Below are 15932 nucleotides of genomic sequence, written 5' to 3' on the forward strand. Positions count from 1 at the left end.
TACAAGGATTGAAACTAGACCTAGTATTCTCTCTGATTATAATGTCATAAAGTTAGAAATCAACTGTAAAAAAATAAGAATGAAAACAAGTATAAAATACTTGGAGACCAAACAACACATTGCTTAATAGCTATTGGATAAAAAAGAGGAAATCAAAGCATAAATTAAAATATACCTTAAGAAGAACTAAAATAAGGATGCAAACTACAGAATCTAAGGGATGCAGCAAAGGCCAACACTAAAAAGCCAAGAAAAATATCAAAGAAACAATCTAATATTAAATACCTAAAGTAACTTGAAAAAAGGCAAAAAATAAGGTCCAAAGTTAGTAGGAAATAAGATTTAGCAGCCATTTATAATAAAAACTCTAAACAAGATGGTAAGAGAAAAACCTTCCACAATAAAATAAAGGCCATGTATCCCAAACCAACAACCAATATTACTGCTTAATGGTTTGAAAGGAAAAAAAAAAAAAAAGCTTTCCTATTGTCATCATGTCTGTTTTACTTAATACTGAGGTTCTTTCCTCTATCAGAGCTATCCCACAAAAACAGGAAATAAAGGGAATTCAAATTAGATAAGTGAAACCATCACTATTCACAAGTATATGCTACCATACATAGAAAATCCTAAAGACTACACCAAAAAGCTATTAGAAACCAAAGATGAATACAGCAAAATGGTAGGTCATGATCAACATCAAAAATTCATACAAAGCATTTTCATATACAAATAATAAATGAGAAGATAAGGAAATCAAGAAAATAATTCCATTTACAATGGCCTCATAAAGAATTAAATACTCCAGCATTAACCTAACTAAGGAGGTGAAGGCCCTATATAAAATGAGAACCACAAAACATTACTAAAGGACTTAATAGTGACATAAGGAGACGGACAGACACTCCATGCTCATGGATGGAAAGAATCAAAATGATTATCCTAAATCAATATATGTTTCATGCAATCCCCATCAAAATCCCAGCAATATTTTTCAAAGAAACTGAACAAACATAATGAAATTTATATGGAATCACAAAATGCCTCGAATAAAGCAATCCTGAAAAAAAAAAAAAAAAAAAAAGAGAAATGGGGGTTTTATTGCTAACTGACTTCAGAATTTACTACAAAGCAACAGCATTAAAAACAGTGTGATGGGGCCTCCCCAGTGGCGCAGCGGTTGAGCTCTGGGTTGCGAAGCTGCCCGCAGCCTCTGCAGTGCCTGTTCGATTCCCGGCTGCTCCCCGGCCACTGGAGGAGGGTCCCACATGGCGCGCAGACCTCTCCTGCCGCCCGCTGCTCCCCTCAGCAGTGTACTTCGGTCCTTCTGCCTGCTCTGCTCCCTGCTCTGGCTCTGGTGAATTCTCTCACCCTCCTGCGCTTCTGACTGTACCCAGTGCTTGTATAAATAAATAAAAAATAAATCTTTAAAAAAAAAAAAAAGAAAAGAAAGAAAAAAAAAAAACAGTGTGATAATGGCATAAAAACAGACACATGGATCTATGTAATAGAACTGAAAATCAGGAAATATATCATTGTACAAATTAATACCTAATCTAAGATAACACAGACACTACACACAATGGGGACTGGAGCGTCTCTTCAATACCTGGTGCTAGGAAAACTGGAAGGCCACACAGAAAAGAATGAAGTTGATCATTCTCTATTCTCTACCCACAAAAAACAAATTCCAAATGGATTAAAAATTTAGATTTAAAAACTGCAAGAATAAAATATATGCATGAAAACATGGATATATTCCACAACATCAACAATAAAGATGTTCTGGAGATTCAACCCCTATGGCAAGGGAAATAAAAACAAAAATAAACAATTAGGATTACCTGAAGTTAAAAAGTTTTTACATGGGGGGTAGGAAGGGTGACTTACAGGAAAGGACTGACATAAGATTAAAAAGTCATTCTACAGTATGGGAGAAAATATTCACATATGATATATGTAGTAAAGCAATTCAGAATCACAAATTTGGACATTTACATAGCAAATGATTTGACAAAGTAAAAAAATGAAACTAAGGGACAGTAATAAAAGCTGTAAAGGCTCTGAGGTTAAGAGGGAGGAGGGAAAGAGAATGGGATGTGAAAGATTAGGGAGGGGATTTCTGAACTCCCCCCATCCCAAAAAAGGACTCAAAAAAGGGGACTGTTTTCATATTTGTAACTTATTTCACCTGGTTTGTTAGTTCCTTCTCAAAGCCTTATTAAAAGTTCTGCTTCTCATAAAAAAAACCCATTCAAGAAGTGTCCTTTATTATTTTCATCATTTTCCCACTTCATGCTTCTCAACCTCCTTCATTTCCCAACTTCACCCCACAATGGTCTCATTTTTTAAGTACCCTGTAACACCTTGTATTCTGAGCTATTTGTATTATAGCTTTTCTTGCATTTTTCTTTTATGCCTATGTAACAGAGCATAAGCTTCCAGAGAGGTGATCTTTTGCATACTGTTTAAGAACTATACATACCAGATGCTCAATATAAGTTCGTAAAAGGGAATACTGATATAAGCAAATATAAACACGAAAATAGACCTTGAAAGAAAGACTAGTTCTAATGTGATTTTTTTTAATTCTCAAAAAAATACTATCCAAGAATGAAGAACTTTTGGACAGACCATAAATATTTCAGGGAAAGCACACGAGCTAAGACTATTCGTCTTCTCATACAGAAATGGAAAGAAATGGAAAGACATCCCCTACTCAAGGACTGGAAGAATTAACATTATTAAAATGGCTATCCTACCAAAAGCAATTTACAGATTCACCACTATTCAAAAAAACCTCAATGACATTCTTCAAAGAAATGAAACAAATACTGATGAAATTTATATGGAACCACAAAGAACTGCAAATAGCCAAAGCCCTACTGAAGAAAACAAAAGAGAATGGAAGTATTAGACTTCCAAACTTCAAACTACACTACAAAGCCATAATAATTAAAACAGTACGGTATTGGAACAAAAACAGACACACAGCCCAATGGAACGGAATAGAAAGCCCAGAAATAAAGCCAAATATATATGGACAGCAAAGAATATACAATGGAACAAGGACAGTTTGTTCAATAAATGGTGCTGGGAAAACTGGACCACCACACACAAAGAATGAAACTAGATCACTACCTCTCACCATGCACAAAAATCAACTCAAAATGGGTAAAAGATCTAAACATAAGCCCTGAAACCTTAAAATATATGGAAGAAAATATAGGTGAAACACTATAAGACATACAACTCAGTAACATTATTTATTTATTTATTTATTTATTTATTTATTTATACAAGCACTGGGTATAGTCAGAAGCATGGGAAGGTGAGAGAATTCACCAGAGCCAGAGTGGGGGAACAGAACAGGAAGAATGACGAAATACACAGCTGAGGGGAGCAGCAGGCGCGGCAGGAGAGGTCTGTCGCGCCATGTGGGACCCTCGCCGGCGGCCAGGGATCGAACCAGCGCTGCAGAGGCTGCGGGCAGCTTTGTAGCCCAGTGCTCAACCACTGTGCCACCAGGGGAGGCCCCATCTCAGTAATATCTTTAAAGACCCATCACCCAAAGCAAAGAAAGTCAAGGAAAAGATAAACACCTGGGATTACATCAAACTGAAAAGCTTCTGTACAGCAAAAGAGACATTAACCAAAACACAGAGATACCCCACTGACTGGGAAAAAATCTTGACACTCCATTCAACTGATAAGGGACTAATCACAAAGAACTCACAGGACTCAACAAGAACAAAGTAAATAATCCAGTAAAGAAATGGGCAGAAGAACTTAAAAGACACTTCTCCAAAGACGAAATGCAAATGGCCAACAGGCATATGAAAAAATGTTCAACATCTCTCATCATCAGGCAAATGCAAATCAAAACCACAATGAGATACCACCTTACACCAGTAAGAATGGCACATATAAATAAAAAAAAAAAAAAACAGCAACAACAAATGTTGGCAAGGATGTGATGAAAAAGGAACTCTCCTATATTGCTGGTGGAAGTGCAAACTGGTCCAACCACTATGAAGCTGTCTGGAGGGTCCTCGTTCTACTAAAAATGGAGCTACCATATGACCTGGCAATTCCACTCCTAGGGATCTACCCAAAGGACACAAAAACACTGATTCAAAAGAACACCTGTACCCCTATGTTTACTGCAGCACTATTTATAATAGGTAGAACCTGGCAACAACCCAAATGCCCAAAAAGAGATGACTGAATCAAGATGTGGTATATATACACATGGAATATTACTCCACAACCAAAAAGATAAACTCATGCCATTCGCAGCATCATGGGTGGAGCTGGAAGGAATTATGTTCAGTGAAATAGTCAAAAGGAAAAAGAAAAATATCGGATGGTTTCACTTATAGCAGGAATATAGAGGAACCAAATAAAAGATGTCAGGGGGAAAAAAAAAAACAATACAAAACACAACCCAACACAACAAAAACAGACAATTTTAAACCAGAGACATCCTGGAGGGGAGGGTGAGGGAGAGGGATCTAAGGGAGGGAGGGAGGGAGAGAGGGAAGGAGGGAGAAGCACAGGGGACTGGGTGATGGTGCACAGGTGAACACTGTTTAAAAATGAACAAATGGGGCCTCCCCGGTGGCGCAGCAGTTGAGCGCTGGGTTGCGAAGCTGCCCGCAGTCTCTGCAGCGCGGGTTCGATCCCCGGCTGCTCCCCGGCCACCAGAGGAGGGTCCCACATGGCGCGCAGACCTCTCCTGCCTCACACTACTCCCCTCAGCAGTGTACTTCGGTCCTTCTGCCTGCTCTGCTCCCCGCTCTGGCTCTGGTGAATTCTCTCACCCTCCTGCGCTTCTGACTGTACCCAGTGCATGTATAAATTAAAAAAAAAAAAAAAAAAATCTTAAAAAAAAAGTATTTAAAAAAAAATAAAAATGAACAAATGATGTAAAATATATATAAATGAATAAATTTTTAAAAATTTTAAAAATATTTTATCACATTAAAAAAAAAGAATATTCATCTATACAAAACCCTCTATGATCTGTCTTGTAATGAGTCACAATCCCATACCTGCTCTAATGTTACAGATTCTCACCAAAAAGAAAAAAAAAAGGCATGCTCTTTGCAGTTCTGATCCTCTGTACATGCTTTTCTGCCTTAAACACTCATGATCCTCATTCTTCAAGATTCATTCAATCATTGAAGATTTCCTCCTCTCTCTCCCAGAGTTCCTGGGAGAACTATCCCTTTGTAAATAGTTTTACTTTGTTTTTATTTCCCTCGCCACAGAGGTTGAGTCTCCAAAACTATTCTTTGTAAATAGTTTTACCATAAAATATGCCAATATCTGCTTCCTTGAGAGCAAACATATTTTTAATCACTTCTCTATCCCCAGTGTCTGGCCCTTATTATGTTTTCCATCACTATTTATCAAAAATCCCAATCTTAGGAAGGTCATGTTTGTTGCCTTATTTTTACTAGAACATGGTCCTGCTAATGATCTATTATCAAAAAGAGAGTAGATGCAAAATTACTTTACAAAAGTATTAAAATATAAAGTATTAGTATATCTTAAGTTTTTCAATTATGTTAAATCAGCAACAATTATTGATCAATCACTCCACAAGTAGACTCCCTCAGACCAATGTATTTTAGCTTTTCAAAACTCTTCTCTCAAATTCAGTTATATTTACCACATCCTCCTAATCTCAGTTGCTTTTGAATCAAACCTCTCTAAACCCATTGCGTTCCTGACTCTAATCCTGTCTCTACTCTTTTTTATTTTTTTAAAGATTTATTTATTTATGCATACAAGAACTGGTAAGGAGGTGCAGGGGTGAGAGGATTCACCAGAGAGAGTGGGAAGCAGAACAGGCAATGTACTGAAATACACCGCTAACGGGAGCAGCGGGCAAGGCATAAAAGGCCTGCTACACCATGGGGGTTGCTCCCTGGCCGGCCGGGATTGAACTGTGCTGCAGTGGCTGTGGATAGCCTGCTAGCACTGTCTTTAATCCCTGTGCCACCAGGAAGTCCCTCTGTTCTTTAATCATAATGAGTCTACTAGGAAAAGTTTTAAAAAGTGTCCCTAGATTTCCATTTTAGTCCTCTTACATACTGATTAATTTGTTCTTGGTCAAGTTATTTACTCTCCAAATTCCAGTTTCATTGGTTGTGAAGTGGTGGTGTATGCTAAGTGCCCTACTTCACGTAAGTGTTGTATGTGATTTTTAAAAGTTTGTATGTAAAATACTCTGCACAATGCATAGTACATAGCAAGTACTAAATTACTTTCCTACCTCCCAGAGCTTCTGGCATTTACCTTTAAAAAAAAAATTACTTAACCCTTTATAGAAGGAAAAAACAGCATGCCAGAATAGCTTCCAATCTTCCCCTCATTCCTATCCACTAGCCTTACTTTCCTCTTCTAACACTGTCTCTAAACCAGAACATTTTATTATTAACTCCTCAAAAGTTTTTCAGAATCTGGTTAGGTTTTGTGAATATTCCATATTCATGTGATGGTTTTCCTCTTCCTAAAGAAAATCTTTTACCTGTCTAAACTATTTTTTTTATTTAAAAATTTTTTTTAACCTGTAACTATTCTTTATGTAACCTGGCTTCCAAATCCTTGATATAATGGATGCCAGTATTTGGAAGGATCCAAGTTCCTCAATACCACTGTTAAAGTATTCCTAATCACAAGTGAATGAACTAAATCATGTTTACTTGTCCAGCAAACACCTAAGGAAGACAATGTACTCATAGATGTGAATCAATGCCATCATAAACTGTACTGAGATTTTTTTTTTTAGCTCCCACATTATCTCAGCAGTTTTTTTGTAAAGATTTATTTATTTATGCATATAAGAACTGGGGTACAGACCAGAGGTGTGTGTGGGACGGGGGTGAGAGGATTCGCCAGAGATAGAATGGGGAACAGAAATACACTGCTGAGGGGAGCAGCAGGTGAGTCAGGAGAGGTCTGCTGCGCCATGGTGGGTAGCTCCCTGCCCAGGGATTGAACTCATGCTGCAGAGGCTGACAATAGCTTCACAGGTTGCGTCTTAACCCCTTGTGCCCCCAGGGAGGCCCTATCTCAGCAGTTCTTACTAAATAAGTATTTTACTCGTGTAAACTGCTGCCAGAGTAGCTCAGCAATGTTTCAAATTCCTTTTAAAAACTGAATGTAGAAATTTTACATTGTTCCTATTCATCTTTTTCTTTGTTTTTAACTTCCAAATATATTTTTGAACCTAGTTAGTAATTCTTACAGAATTATTATCTTTATTTTAAGCATGTCATTTTCCCTCAAGTCACCAAGTAAATAGTCAAAAGAATGAGGCCAAAGAAAGTTATTACTGATTCATCTATTTCTTTAATGAACTATAATGCTGTTTTTATGTTCTACTTCTTCACATCATTCTTCCTTACGGCTTTTTCCCCTGATCTCTTATGACACATGTAAGGCTGACTGATCAGTTGTTTACCAGGACTACAAGACTTTTAGAGTTAGTGGGGACTTTCCAGCATCATCTATTCTTGCCTAACTCTGTACAAATAATAGGAAATCAAGAAAGTTTATTTATATACCCTTAGCTACAAGGCTTCTAAGTGGGAGCAGACTTAAGGAATTTTAAATACAAATATATGGTGCGCTCTCCATTCTAAGTTTTTATTTAAATTTTTGTGCTTTTATCTATTCCTTTCATCAACATGTAATCAGATAAGTTGTTTCTGATTATTCTGTCATATCTAAGACATTGCGCCCTTTTTGTTGTCAAGAGCATTCTGGCTACCACATTAGCAAAATTACTTTACTCTACTTTTTAAATCCATTCAGGTAATAGGTGGGAGAATAACCTGTCTCTATTCTGACAAGTTGCAGAGCAAAATAGGTTTTGGGTTACTGCAGGTAGTGGGCAAAAGAATAGAATGGTTACAAATCTCACATCTTGACCTCCTATTTAAAATTAATGATAAGCTTTTAAAGATTCAATTGGAAATATTTTTTACCATTGAGCTGACTCTATCAAACCTCTATCAATAACAAAGTATATACTTTTTGAATCATTTCTAGTTGATTCACAGTCAACATCACTATAACCAAACCTAGATTATGAAATCCACTGGATTAATAATAATAATAACAACCATCACCTACCTCCCTACCAGAATGTAAATTCTGTGAGAATATCTAGTTTTTCATTCTATGAGTTTTGCCAGGCTCAGAGGAGGCTCTCAATAAAAGTGTTGATTAATGAATGAATAAATAAGATCTTTAAAGTAAAAACAAAAAGACTGAGAATTTAATAACTCCCCCAAAAAACTTCAATAAATTTAAACTTATTAAATGAATTTAGTTATTCCCCAACAAAGTTAACTAAAGAAGCAACAGTCTTAATATCATAATTATGGCATTCTTTTTCAAAAAAGTGCTTGCTCCTATTCCATATTGCCTCCTTGTCTGAAATCTCACAACAGGTTACTCTTTGTTTCTTTAGGCTCCTTATGCATTACAGACATCTACAACAATTCCTATGTTCATTTTTCTAGAAACATTATACAAATGTTAAAAGAGATAAAACTAAGTTCACTTATCATGAGCCCACAAAAAGACCATCTGCAGATACAGAGGTTAATTTCTTATATGTTAAATTATTGTTCTAAGATTTGAACTCAAAAAACAATCCCAAGAACTTGCTCTTTCCTTGCAATGTTTTCATTTTCTTTGTACAGAAATGCTCTCAGATCCCATATCAAATCTCACATTTACCAAAACAGCCACTTCTAACAATTCAACATTGATTAAATAAAAACATTCTTTTACTAGTGCTTTTACTAAACCTAATCTTCTGCGAGGTTCCCCGAAAAGTACTAAAACAACATTGTGTTAACGCAAATGTTGAGGATAAAGGAATTTCCTCATCTAACCCTTTTCTTCCCCTAAAGTTTTTAATGTTTACAATTTATTTTATTCACTTCAAAAGAATTAGCTAAGTTGAAAATTACTGAATTAGAACTAAAACCATCTAGATCCTTTTCTTATTTGTTTTTTAAATACTGATACTAAAGCATCTTAAAACTATTTCATTTATCAAGTCAAACTAATATTCAACTAATAATATATGTTGTTTCAAAAACAACATAAAGCACTGGCCTATGCACACCCAGAAAGTTTCCTCCATATAATTTTCCTTTAAATTCACAAAAGTGAAAAAAATCTAATCAAAAACTAAGAAAGCTGGATTTAATTAATAGGTTAACTTACTGAAAAAATCTTTAAAGGCATTTAACCAATCCATTTTGAAAAGAAATCCCGAGTTTTCTTTTGTCAGTTTGTTCACACAGCTCAGGATAATTCTCAGTGAGCTTCCTGGTCTGTTCTGCAACACTGAAACTCCCCACACCCTATCCATGTGACTTGGCTCACAGCCAGGCAATAGAAACTTTTTCTGAGGCTTCTCTCTTTCCAAAACTTTTTGCCCCTGAACTGAATTATAAGAGAACCTGTAAAACAAGTATACCTTGAAGGTCAAAAATATGACCTTATTCAGACTCACTTTGGAAAAAGCTTTAAAGCATATGTATTTTATCAATAGTTAAAAAAATACATACATGTATTCATTCTTCACTTTGCTTCTGCCTTTTTTTCTTCACTTTTAAACAATTTCTCCACTAGCAAAGTGACTGTGAAATAAGTCTATTAATTATATGGCATATCTAATTACCAAAAGGTCAGAAAGAAGGCTTTTTATGCAAAAGCTGAATTTACATCTAATACAGGTTAACTATAGATCACTAATTTAAAACAGACCTCTTCCAAGTACCCTGGAATTTAAGAGACAATAACTGTAATATAAGAAAATTAACGGACTTTTTGAACAGATACAATGCCTTGCTAAAATTGTATCAATAACAGAAAATAGTATGGAAGGTTTCCCTGGATTATTAACAAATAATAATTGAATCTAATTGGGCTTTTAAAAATTTATATGCAGAATTATATAAAATGGGTTTGTTTTTTGCTTTGCTGCTCTATATTAGTATTTTTGCTATCTTTTGTTAATTACTGTCATATTTGCTCTATTTCCAGGATACCAATATTGTTTTTAAAAGGGGAAAAAAAAAAACTCTACCTAGGTGGCCTTGATCCAGTCTCTGCCTCATCACCATGAGATTTTCCTTATGAAAGTTACCTTAAGTTTCCCCAGTATCTCTAATCAACATGCTTTAAATAAATGTCCAGTATGTACAAAATTAAAAAGTATTCCCAGTTCTAAGTCTTATCTCTTTAGCTATTCAAGGAAAATCTCTTTCTCAGTAATTTTTCATTTAAAAACTAAAAATAGCCTTTTGTAAAACCTTAAGATCTCAAAAAAGGTAACCTTAGGAAAAGCAGTTAAATGCCATGATGAAAATATTCAAATCAGTAACTTTTTATCAAATTACCTTTATAATACTGGAAATGTTTTTAGTTTAGAAACCAATATTCTGATAATTTATTTCTTTATTATACCATATTTTAGTTTTTGCTATTTTACAATGGTTAAAATCATAAAGATTCATCTTCTATTGTTTATAAATGAGACACTATTTAGAATAACAATACTGTTGAATAATAAAAACTAATGTACAGCAGTTACTTGAAAATATTCATTTGTCAGTCATTCTACACTCTGCTCCCAAATTATGCAAGGAGAAAATTTAACTTTCTCTTTCTCCTCTAACATACATACAAAAACCATTGAGCAACAGCAACATACTTTGCTTGAATACCAAAAATTAAATTTGGTCCCTCCCAATTCCTTCCTGTCAGGCGACTAGAAGAGTTTAATTAAAAAAAAAAAAAAAAAAGAAAGAAAAAAAGGCCAGTCGTCATCTGTGCACATTTCCTTCCTATAAGCTAAGCCAGGCCCCATGAAGTGGGATCCACTATCACTGGCCCTAATACAGGGTCAATAAAAATAAACATATTTTACATTCAGAGAAAGAATGGGGAAAAAAGAGAAATATATAGTATGTCAATATAGATGTCAATATACAGAATGAGGCACAATTCAAATTATTTATTTTTAAAGATTTATTTATTTATACAAGCACCGGGTACAGGAAGGTGAGAGAATTCACCAGAGCCAGAGCGGGGAACAGAACAGGTAGAAGGACTGAAGTACACCGCTGAGGGGAACAGCGCGCAGCAGGAGAGGTATGGGCGCCATGTGGGACCCTCAACCAGTGGCCGGGGATCGAACCGGTGCTGCAGAGGCAGAGGGCAGCTTCACAACCCAGCGCTCAACCGCTGTGCCACCGGGGAGGCCCACAAAATTTTTATCAAATATAATAAAATAGTTTGTTTTTTAAAGGAAAATTCAAAATATATACCACTAGATGTTAAAATGCAGCAGTGTGACATGAAAAACTGCCTAAATGCAAGACAATTCTGCTTATCACTCACTTATCCCTATCTCAATTAGATGCAAAATTAGTTCATAAATTTAAACTCCAAAGGGCACTCACTGCTCAAGGAAGCCCTGTAAAAAAGATTAGTTCTGATCTCTAGTAATACTCTGGTTTGACCTTTGAACTCCAGCCAAATCCACTAGTTAGATTTACAGAAACTAGCCACTAAGACTTATGACCTTATCTGGTCTCCTGACTTGAACATGTGCTATGAACACGTGCAAACTTACCTTGCCTGGCTAAAATCCAGTCCTGGCCTTTCCTACTCAATTCTGCCAACTGCTGTCAAAATTCTTAAAAAAGAAGCATGCTTTAGCATCCACTAAAAACAAAAAACAAAGGGCCTCCCCGGTGGCGCAGCGGTTGAGCGCTGGGTTGCGAAGCTGCCCGCGGCCTCTGCGGCGCCGGTTCGATCCCCGGCTGCTTCCCGGCCACCAGAGGAGGGTCCCGCATGGCGCGCAGACCTCTCCTGCCGCCCGCTGCTCCCCTCAGCAGCGTACTTCGGTCCTTCTGCCTGTTCTGCTCCCCGCTCTGGCTCTGGTGAATTCTCTCACCCTCCCGCGCTTCTGACTGTACCCAGTGCATGTATAAACGAAAAACAAAGAAAGAAAGAAAACATGCCTCTATAAAAAAAAAAAAAAAAAAAGGACAACTTTTTTTTTAATACATAAACAACTTACCTAAGGTATCCTTTAGGTTTTTTACAATGGATGCTTTCCGAGCACTGTTTTTCCTTTCCACATAGTTAGATGGCACAAAACCTGTTTTATTCATGGAATTTCGAACTCGCCACCAGGACTTAGAATCATCCAGAAGCCATAATCTCTCATTCTTCTTGATGTCCAGCTCTTGTTCTTGTTGGGCCACATAATCAAATTTGGCTACTACCACCACTTCCTCTGCCATCTTCAGCAGCTTCAGTACTATAATGATGACATAGAAAATAATTTTTATGAAATTTAAGCAGTATTAGTCTACATGCTTTTTCAAAGAGATATACCTAAAAACCTAAAACCACTGTAAGGTTCAAAGTAAAAATATGAAAACACACACAGCAAATAATATTCAAAACAAGACTATTACACCTATCTTAATATTACACAAAGGACATTAAAGCAAAACCATTATTTGTAATAAAGAAGTTCACTACACAATGATAAAGTTTTATCACAGTAGGATTTATTCAATAAGTTAAACTTATATATATATAACTATTAACACAGCTCCAAAATAAATTGGAAAAGGTGAAAGAGGTACAAGACATGAAGAGGACGAGTTGTTGAAAACTATATAATGTAAATGAAATAAATCAAAAGATCTAAATAAACATTTATGCAATGGAAGATTTGACACAGGTTATGTAATTCTTATTTAAATTCCAGCAAAATGGATTTTTATATATAGACAATATTATTCTATAATTCATATGGAAAGGCAAAATAACTAGAATAGTTAAAACAATTTTTTAAGTTAGAATAAAGTAGGGGAAAACATTATTATGTACCTACAGTAAGACTGCGTAATTGTGGCAAATAACTAGAAATGTGTATCAATGATGAAGAGACTAGGAACCCATAAACAGGCCCACACAAATTTACCAAATTGAATTTTGACAAAAGTACAAAAAAGTAATTCAATGGGGAAAAATATACCGTAATTAACAAATGTTACTAGAACAAATGGACAGCACTAGGTACTAGCTTCTCGAAGCTCCTGACATCCCTTGGACCATGTTGTCACTCTGACCTTGGGTTTGATGACCACATCTCCTTTCCTAAGGTTAACCTGTCTCCCTCTTGCCAGGGCCCATAAAAATAATTCGAGATTCCTTATCTCAAAATCCTAACTACACCTGCAAAAGTCTCTTTAACTATGTAAGGAAACATAATCATAAATCTGGAAATTAGAATGTGTACCTCTTTGGGAAGGCATTATTATCCCTATTATGATCAAACAAAGAAACAGACTAATAAACTGATAGTCTTATACTTTTAAAAATGTAAGCGCTTCTTTAATGAACACCTGCAACAATTCTTTTATTTCATCTACCACTAATGTTCAATTTTTGCTGAGTGTTTTTTTTTAATTTTTTACAGTTGGCTTGAACAAGGATCCAAACTAAGTCTGTACTTCACACTTTGTTTAATGTCTGAAGACTCCCTAATGTATATAACATAGTTCTCTTTCCATGCCATTTATGTGAAGAATCTGGTACATCCCAGATATGGAGTTGATTGATTTGCATCCCCATGGTGTCCCTTTATGGCTCTCATCTCCTGCAAAGTGGTAGTTATTATATCTACAGGTTTCACCTTTTCTTTCCCAAACCTCCTGACCTTAGCAACGATCTTTGTTCTTTTGTTAATGTTGCAAGAACAGTTGGTAGATCTGGTTGTCCCATTTTCTGTGATATTAAGAGTAAATGATGAATTTAGTAGTATAAAAATGTCTCATTAAGTTCTCCAGAGAAACCACTTAATAATTTTATCTGCCAGTGATGATCAATGCCTGCTGGATCAACTATTTCCAACATGATGATTTGTGAGCTCTATTTGTTTTTAGAAACGGATTTCCTAGAAAGAACTATGTGTCTCATTAACTCTCTGACAAATCTATAGGAAAGGCAGAATATAAGCTTCTGTATGGTTTTGACAACTGAATATACAGCTGCAGGGTAAATGAAGACTGGTCAGGCTTTTATGCATCTGGCCTCTATGGCTATCACCTGCAGCTTTGATTGTGCTAATGCAGGAGGCCCTTGAGAGCGTGGGCTCAGGGTACATATACTTGACTGTGGATACTGGGAGTACGGTATGGCCATGCTAAGTGTGCACACCTGAGTATGGTATGGGCCTGCTAAGTGGAGGTAGAGGCAGAGGCTATAAAAGGAGGGGGTCGCACAAAAACTGCTGCAGTGGAGAAGGCTACGAGAGGATAAGCGACGGCTGTGAGAGGAAGAGTTCATGAGAGAACACCAGAGAGAGCCCAAAGAGATAAAACATACAGATTCACCAGGGGCTGGAAGGCCTGCCAGTCTCCCGCCCTGTTCTCCCAGCTCCCCAACCTCCCTGCCTTCCCTGTCTGCATTCTTGCCCCACAATAACTGGCACAAAAAGAGCATTAAAGCCTGACAAACCCAGTGAGGGATCCAGGACTCTCCTTTATCCATCTGCCCTAATCGATAGAGAACCTGCCCTGTGCATGCTTGCACAACAGTTAAATCCATTTGTTTTAATGTCCTAAAAGGTCACTTTTTCCTTTATCACACTTGATTTTTTTCACAATTACATAAAACATTTAGAAGGTTCTAAAAGTAAAACTATCAAAGAAACTACATTCAGCTATGTCTGCTTCCACATTCACCTTTTCTCTCTCACAAGATAACCATTTTTTTTTTTTTGGTTTATCTTTCTATTATTTCTTTATGAATATATATGAAAAAGCATCTGTAAATAAGAAATTCTAATTTTCATGTCCTCACAACAAAAAAGCACACACAAGGGGTGGGGACACACTATGTGCACTGTCTAAACCTTATTTTCTTTAATCTTCATATACTAGGAAATTATCTGCGATTTATGATACAAATTGCAATTTTTTGTCATTTGTCTTTTTAATTCAGTTATTGTATTTTTTTGGTGGAAAAATTTCTAAGAACTTGGCAACAGTGGTCAAAATAGTAAATACACCTTTCTTTGAAACAGCAATCTGCATACATCACAAAAACTATTCAAGTACCCAAAGACATGTTTGTTGTAGCACTGCTAATTGTGAAAAAATTATGAATGAAATGTACATCAAGAATGTCTAAGTTGTAAGTACTGGCATTTATAAAGTGTCCAAAAAAATTAAGGAAAAATATGCAATTTTATAACATTATGATTGAAAAAATTCCTATTACAGGGCCTCCCTGGTGGCCTACAGATTAAGTCTCAGCGCTATCACCTCTATGGCCTGAGTTTGACCCCTGGCCAGGGAGCTAACCCACACCACACAGCAGACATCTAGTCTCGCCCAATGCTTCGCTTAATGGTGTATTTCAGTAAATCCACCTATTCTGTTCCCCATTCTGTCTCTGGTGAAACCTCTCATTCCCCACCCCACACCTCTGGCCTACACCCTAGTTCTTTTATGAAAAAAAAGAAAAAGAAAAAGAAAAAGAAAAAGAAAAATTCCTATTGCATGTTTGTATATGCATTAAAGTTCTAGGAAGATATATATCAAACTATAAACAGTGGTAGCTTCACTTACCTGAGTGGTAAGACTGGTAAGATATTCACTCTCCTTCTCCAGACAGATATAAAGCTATACAAAGATATAGTAGAAAAGATATATAGATATAGCTATATAAAGATATATATAGAAATAGATATAGATGGCTTGAATATTTTACAATAGGTACATGTTACTTATCTTTTTAATTTACTAGAAAAAGAAAGAAAACCAGCTGGCTAGCTGAAAGAAACAGGCATCCAGAACACAAAATGA

The 15932-nt window shown here is 36.1% G+C and overlaps 1 protein-coding gene across 2 annotated transcripts in view; it reads right to left on the reverse strand.

Annotated features, from left to right (window-relative positions):
* Nucleotides 1-15932, reverse strand: part of NCK1 (NCK adaptor protein 1) — a 56127-nt gene that overhangs the window by 19488 nt on the left and 20707 nt on the right. The window contains exon 1 of one of the 2 annotated variants that reach the window (XM_054700806.1): nt 9256-9371. In XM_054700806.1, coding sequence (XP_054556781.1) covers nt 9256-9289 — 34 coding nt within the window. In that variant the 5' untranslated portion in view covers nt 9290-9371. Of the gene's footprint in view, nt 1-9255; nt 9372-12124; nt 12368-15932 lie in introns of those variants that run through there. The other variant, XM_037525929.2, reaches the window with a different exon arrangement.

The sequence above is a fragment of the Talpa occidentalis genome, unplaced genomic scaffold (genome assembly GCF_014898055.3).
Source record: "Talpa occidentalis isolate TD23 unplaced genomic scaffold, MPIMG_talOcc4v2.1 talOcc4.4, whole genome shotgun sequence".
NCBI lineage: Eukaryota > Metazoa > Chordata > Mammalia > Eulipotyphla > Talpidae > Talpa > Talpa occidentalis.